Source organism: Sinocyclocheilus anshuiensis, unplaced genomic scaffold, assembly GCF_001515605.1.
Source record: "Sinocyclocheilus anshuiensis isolate Anshui unplaced genomic scaffold, SAMN03320099.WGS_v1.1 scaffold775, whole genome shotgun sequence".
In the NCBI taxonomy this organism is placed as follows: domain Eukaryota; kingdom Metazoa; phylum Chordata; class Actinopteri; order Cypriniformes; family Cyprinidae; genus Sinocyclocheilus; species Sinocyclocheilus anshuiensis.
The window spans coordinates 1,332,778-1,338,885 of record NW_015552614.1 but is presented as its reverse complement, the minus strand read 5'-3'; the positions used below and the strand labels follow the sequence as shown (position 1 = coordinate 1,338,885).

Sequence of the window (6,108 nt, the reverse complement as noted above, 5' to 3'; positions counted from 1 at the left end):
GGTTAGTTCACCCAAAAATGAAAATTCTGTCATTAATTACTCACCCTCGGTTTGTTCACGCGAGCGTGTGGCGGCACTGACCCAGATCCGGCGTAATGACGTCGTGAACGCGCGTCCACAAGTGACGCAGTAGAGACGAAAATGTGGAATAAAGTCATTATTTTTGTTTTCTTTGTGCAAAAAAAATATTCTCGTAGCTTCGTAACGTTACAGTTGAACCACTGATGTCACACGGACTACATTAGGGCCTTTTGCACCGTGGGAACCTTTTCATAGTACCAGAACTAATTGTGGAACTACCCACTTTTTGGCGTTTTCGCACTGCCGGAACTGTGTGCGATTTTAGTACCAGACTGCCTTTTTCGAGAACCAAATTAGCTCCTACTCCAGAGCAGGGTCTAACCAGCACAACTGGTACTACCCGTGACGTAAGTAGACACTGATTGGCCAAACGCGTACGAAAACACCCTCAACCGCCATGATTTAAAACGCTGTGTAAACATACCGTAAGCATTGTCAACTTATTTCGCAAGTATGGAGAACAGCGATAGATGGACGGACGCTGAAGTGCACATTTGAAGTGCAGCAAATGTAGCACTGCCAGTTGTCGTTGGAGATTCTTAGTCCTCCTTTCCGTTCTTTCAATCGCTTTACGTATACGTCGACATTCCATGTCCATTATTGTGAAACCCCCGAGACACAACAAAAACACAGCTCCGATCACAGCGTCCTCCATCCTCCTGTTGTTAACGTTGTTCTTCTGTTTCCGTTGTTGAACGCCGCGCACAAATGACGTCGCTGTCGACCGGCTTACGTCACTTCCTAGTACACACTGTCGGTGCGAATGCAACCCTTTAAATGGTACAGGGAAATAATTCGCGCAAAATCATCCCAGTACTTTAGTACTGTACATTTAGTTCTGGAACTAAAGCGGTGCGAAAGGCCCTTTTGTCGATCATCTTGGTACTTTTCTGGACCTTGAATGTGGTAGTTACCTTGCTGTCTATGGGAGGGTCAGAGAGCCCTCGAATTTAATCAAAAATATCTTAAATTGTGTTCCGAAGATGAACGAAGGTCTTACAGGTTTGGAACAACACGAGGGTGAGTAATTAATGACAGAATTTTAATTTTTGGGTGAACTAACCCTTTAAATGCAGCATAGGCACATACAGTAGTTAACATACCTAGATACATTTTCTGTGTTTGTCCGAAACCCCCCCCCATGTGTATGGTTTACACATTTGGTAGAAGTACAGAGTATTACAATGTTATTAAGTAATCCAGTCATTGAATCTAACGGTTCACATTTTTAATTCAGAGCAATCACATATTACAGGTTATAAATATACTGTAACATACATAGGTAAGAATATATCACACAGAAATCTTTTCAACACAAATAGGTGTTTATCCTTTTATGATTTACTTTCCAGTCGTTCCTGCCATATAGATACACTTACTTCTAGCAAGTTGGCTGCAGTCAACAAATAACAATATAATAGTATAAATACTAACAATAGCAGTCATCTCTCTGTGCAGCCTTTAGAGTTTCGTGCAGGAAACCACAAAACAGCTTGTTTCCATTAAAGACATAACTTTCACTTTCTTTAACACTACTGAAAACTAGGTTTCTCAGCCTTTAGCTTATCTGTATTGAGTAACTATGTTTTTCTTCCCCAAATCACTGTCATTGCTCAACACAATACTGTACCACTGTAAAGTACAACATCAAGGATTGTGGGAAAACATCAAGACTTATATCAAGCTGAATTTATAAATTACTGTCAGACTCAACAGAAGACGACAATTAAAAACTATTTAGTGCATGGCCGTACATTAATTAGATTCATAAAGTGCAAATGTATATGCCTGAAAATATAAAGTTACAGTATGGATATCATCTGTTCATGATATAGTTATTCTCTGTGATCAAAATACTCTGACATAGTGGTAAAACATTATATATTTAACTATATTTAATTATATTAATGCAATGGAATACTATACAGTAATGTAAACATAAATGAATAAATTAAATAAATACTAGACAGAAAATTCATGATTCCTTTAAGGAACACACAGGTTAGAATCCAAAAGTTCATATTAACAAAGGTCATGAGCAAAAATGCATACTATGAGGTAGCTGTAGAGTTAACATTCCTCCTTTGGGGGATTGAGGGGTTCCTCATAAGTAGATTTTATCCCAAAAGTGGCTCCTTGGGGGAAAACAATTAGCAAAATGAAATTATGTATTAAATTATTTTGCCACTGAGATCTATTCTTAAAAGATGACAGTATGTTGGGTTGTATTAGCCTATTTCAACTGAGGGATTTTGCTGCTTACTCTTTAGTCTGGTGTGAGAACAGATGACAATAATGACAATAACCACAACAGCCATGACAATGAGGACTGAAACTGTAATGATGTAACTTCTTGGTGTAGCGTTCACTGTAAGAAAAAAATTAATATATATTGAGATTAAGCATTGCAGTTCAAAGTCAAAATCGCAACATAATGAATGTATACCTTCATTGGTTTCACTGTTTTGTCAGGCAATCTAAAAATGTGCTTCATGTTGTAACATCTAAATTAACTGGTTTTAATCAATTCAAAAATATTTAGCAAGACTGAATCAGCCTGACTGCATTAGGTAGAAAGTAACAACTGCACATTTTTACAATGTGATTCTATTCGAGCCGATGTCCATGTTGAACCTGTTACCTTTATATTCTACTTCAGGCACATAGATTTGGCTGCTCTTCTCCATGCTGTCACTCTGAGCCACACATTCCACGTACTTCCCATGAAACTGTGACAGCGGAAGCGTGAGGTTGCTTGTAATGGTGGTTGAGCTGTCTTTGTTGAGTGTTGTGAAATTACTTAACCTAAAGTTGTTCAGCTCTTTCTCTGCAGATTTCCAGTGGATAGTTGGAGTTGGTTTGCCAGTGGCTGAACATGAGACTACAACATCTGGATCAGAACTGAGTGCAGGATTCACTGATGCTGTTATTTCTGAAATACCTGAAAAAATACCAGCAACATAATGATTGAATTACATACAATATTGTAATACTGCAAACACAAAACTATATGGCACTATAAATAAACATCTTATTATATTTGATTCTTTATTAAGGCATTACTAAATACATAGTATTTGCTTACTTAAATATTATTTAACAAATACAATGGATAATTGGCTGCATGTACTCCTTTCATTTTTCTGGAACTGGAAACTGAATTTAAGTTTCAGTTGCATCTTGAGCACATTGTTTGGTCCTGCATTAAGATGCAATTATTATTCATAGACAGATCTCTTAGTATCTTCTTATTCAAACCGGCCCTCTACCAGTTTTGGGCATATCTGCATTATCCTGGAAGAAACTGCTTGTTTTGTTACTAACACAACATACTGTACACTTATACTGGCAAGGTGGGGGAGACTGGAGCTAGTTGGCACTTCTTGGTGCTTTCACACCTGGCCCGTTGTTTCGGAACCTGGCGCGTTTCCCCCCTTAGCTCGGTTCGTTTGGGCATATGTGAACACGGCAATCGCGCTCGGATCCGCGCCAAAACAATCGGTCCGAGATCGCCTGAACTCTGGAGCGGTTCGGTTGTAGTGAGAAAGCAATCCGATCTAACGGACCAAGGAACCAGGCTATATCACAATGTATAATGGGCAATTACACAAGTTCCGTGAAAAGAATTAGCTTTGTTGTTTTGCTAATACTTCAAAATGAACCTGTGAATGTCTGTGGGAGAGCACGTCTTCGCCATTCAAAATAAAAAAAAATCACACTTTCATTTTATAATGCCGTCTTATTGCTCTTCTTCCTAGTAGGTGCATTTAAAAAAAAAAAATCCCGATGAATCCTGGACTCCTGCTCAAAATTATAAATTAATATAAGGACAGCTACAAAAAAACAAAAAAACCCAACAATAAGCCCGCAAAGCTGTTGTCGTTCCATCCTGACGGATGACATGCGTGACAGCTATGTGGAATCCCGGAAAATAAACCGTGAAACGTTGACCAATGAGAGAACAGTTTACTCGCGCGTAACTTGTATTAAGAAATTTGGTCCGTTTAGAAACTTTGCCATGTGAAAGCGAACCGCACCAAGAATAAAAAGCAACATTGTAATAATTTTAAACCCTGTTTCGGAACAAAGCAATCGATCTACAGGTGTGAAAGCACCCTACGCACGCAAAATAATTCATAAATCAGTTTTAAAATAAATATCAAACCACTGTTTTGATAAAAGGAAACTGTATCAAATTTGACATTTAAAACACGTGGCAGGCTGCCCCAAACTGACATGCCCTAGTCCTGAAAACATAGTTCTACATTTTGGTTAAAATCTGCCTGTTAGCTGATACTTGTGTTTTTGAGTCAAAACCTGAGAGAAAACGTTTGTGACTTCCATGGTTTAGCTTACCTTTAACGGCGAGGCACAAGGTTTGTCGTTTAGGTTGGAATGGATACACTTTGAAGGAACAAATATAGCAAGCCTCGTCTTCAAATGTTGCGTTTTTGATCTCAATAGATGTTGAATTAACTGACACCGCGGTGAAAGTGACTTTTCCGACATATTGATCATCCACATGATCCTTGAAGAGCTCGCTGAATGTAGCCAGAGTTTGTACCGGTTCCTGGTCACGTACCCGCTGCCATGTGACTTGTTTGACATTAGACGCGTCTGACAGCGTACAGGAGAATGAAGCATCCTGACCAAACACAACAACTGTGTCTCCCTGTGCTACAATTTCTGAAAGATAAGCTACGAAATGAAAAAAGAAGTTATTAGGTTACCAACTTTATACAGTTTTATCTCGAAAAGAAATGCGAAATAGAAGAAATAGTAAAATAAACATTGAGTAAAAGAAGAAGGATTATCATGACCAACCTCTATTTATGAGGCTTAAAATTAGGATCAACAGACACAACATGTCGAATGGTTGGTAGTATGGTCTGTTTCTAATCAGACACAGCCCTATATAACATAGCGAAAGTGAAAGAGTGAATTTCCCATTCAGCGTCATAGGTTATTTACTGGTTGTAAGCGTAAGCTTCCTTTTAGGGGTTCCCTGCGGTAGGTTTCGCGTTATATCCAAGCACGTGTTGAAGTGGAATAGCTTTCCTGATGATGTTCAGGAAGATCTAGATTAAAGACACATCTCTTTAACCAAACATTCACATAATGTATCTCATAACCTTGTACTTCAGTTATATCTGATCAAATGCACATCATCATTCTTTGCTTGGTTTAAACAGCATATGCCAATTGTTCTCTGTTTGCTTCTCTGTTTCTGCCATGGGATGGTCATCTCGAGGTAACTAGGAATTACACAAGCTTCAGTCTGGATCCAACCCTTACAAAGATCTGAGATGACTGAACACCTGAGAAGAGATGATGCCAATGCCAACCCTTCAGAGGACCTCAGATGACGCCAACCCTGAACCAACATACAAAACTACCAAATTTTGCTATAAGTTTCATCGCAACATAATCATTGCTGTTAATAGCGTTCGTTTGTTTGAATACATGCCATTAACTAACTGTGATTTTTACTGTAGCTACATTTCTGCCATATGGACATCACCTTGACATCACCACTGATAAGATACTCCTAAATATAATGTAGAAATGTTCATGTTAAGCTGCTTTGCAATGATTTTTATCGTGAAAAGCACTATACAAATAAATGTGAATTGAATTGAATGTACATGAATGTTAAGCCCCTCTATTCATGTAAATTGAATATAAATAAATCACCTGTTTGCCAACTTTACCCTCTGAAGTAATTATGAGAGTTTCCTATTTAAATAAAGATTTTGTATTACTATGGTAGGTATAATGAGTCATCATTCAATGAGTCATCGTTTTTTGGCAATAAATCATCCATGTTAAATAGCAACAGTAGTATTTCCCACAAAATGAAATAAATGCAGAAGTGGTTTTATTTTTTGCTCTGACATAATGTAGCCTATTATGGTAAATACTGTGTGTAAGGTCACGCTATTCAGATTCAGCATTCCACACTACTGTATGGTATGATTTCGGGGAGTCTGAGATCTTCATAATATCGATTTTACAGAAAATTATGCA

The 6,108-nt window shown here is 38.1% G+C and overlaps 1 protein-coding gene across 1 annotated transcript; it reads right to left on the bottom strand.

Moving 5' to 3' along the window:
* Positions 1–1,294: 1,294 nt before the first annotated feature.
* On the bottom strand, positions 1,295–4,979 carry LOC107665982 (OX-2 membrane glycoprotein-like). Its single transcript, XM_016457076.1, has 5 exons — positions 4,906–4,979; positions 4,438–4,779; positions 2,723–3,022; positions 2,345–2,449; positions 1,295–2,216 (listed from the first exon to the last, which is right to left on the bottom strand). The coding sequence occupies exons 1-5, from the start codon at positions 4,946–4,948 to the stop codon at positions 2,152–2,154; spliced, it is 855 nt and encodes a 284-aa protein (XP_016312562.1). The 5' UTR covers positions 4,949–4,979; the 3' UTR covers positions 1,295–2,151.
* Between the last annotated feature and the right edge of the window lie 1,129 nt (positions 4,980–6,108).

Excerpts from the sequence above, each read along its gene's own strand:
- LOC107665982 (XM_016457076.1), bottom strand. The coding sequence starts at position 4,948 with ATGTTGTGTCTGTTGATCCTAATTTTAAGCCTCATAAATAGAG. Across the intron at positions 3,023-4,437 it reads CTTGTGCCTCGCCGTTAAAG|GTATTTCAGAAATAACAGCA; the intron begins GTAAGCTAAACC and ends GTATTTTTTCAG. Across the intron at positions 2,217-2,344 it reads TTCTCACACCAGACTAAAGA|GAGCCACTTTTGGGATAAAA; the intron begins GTAAGCAGCAAA and ends TTTTCCCCCAAG.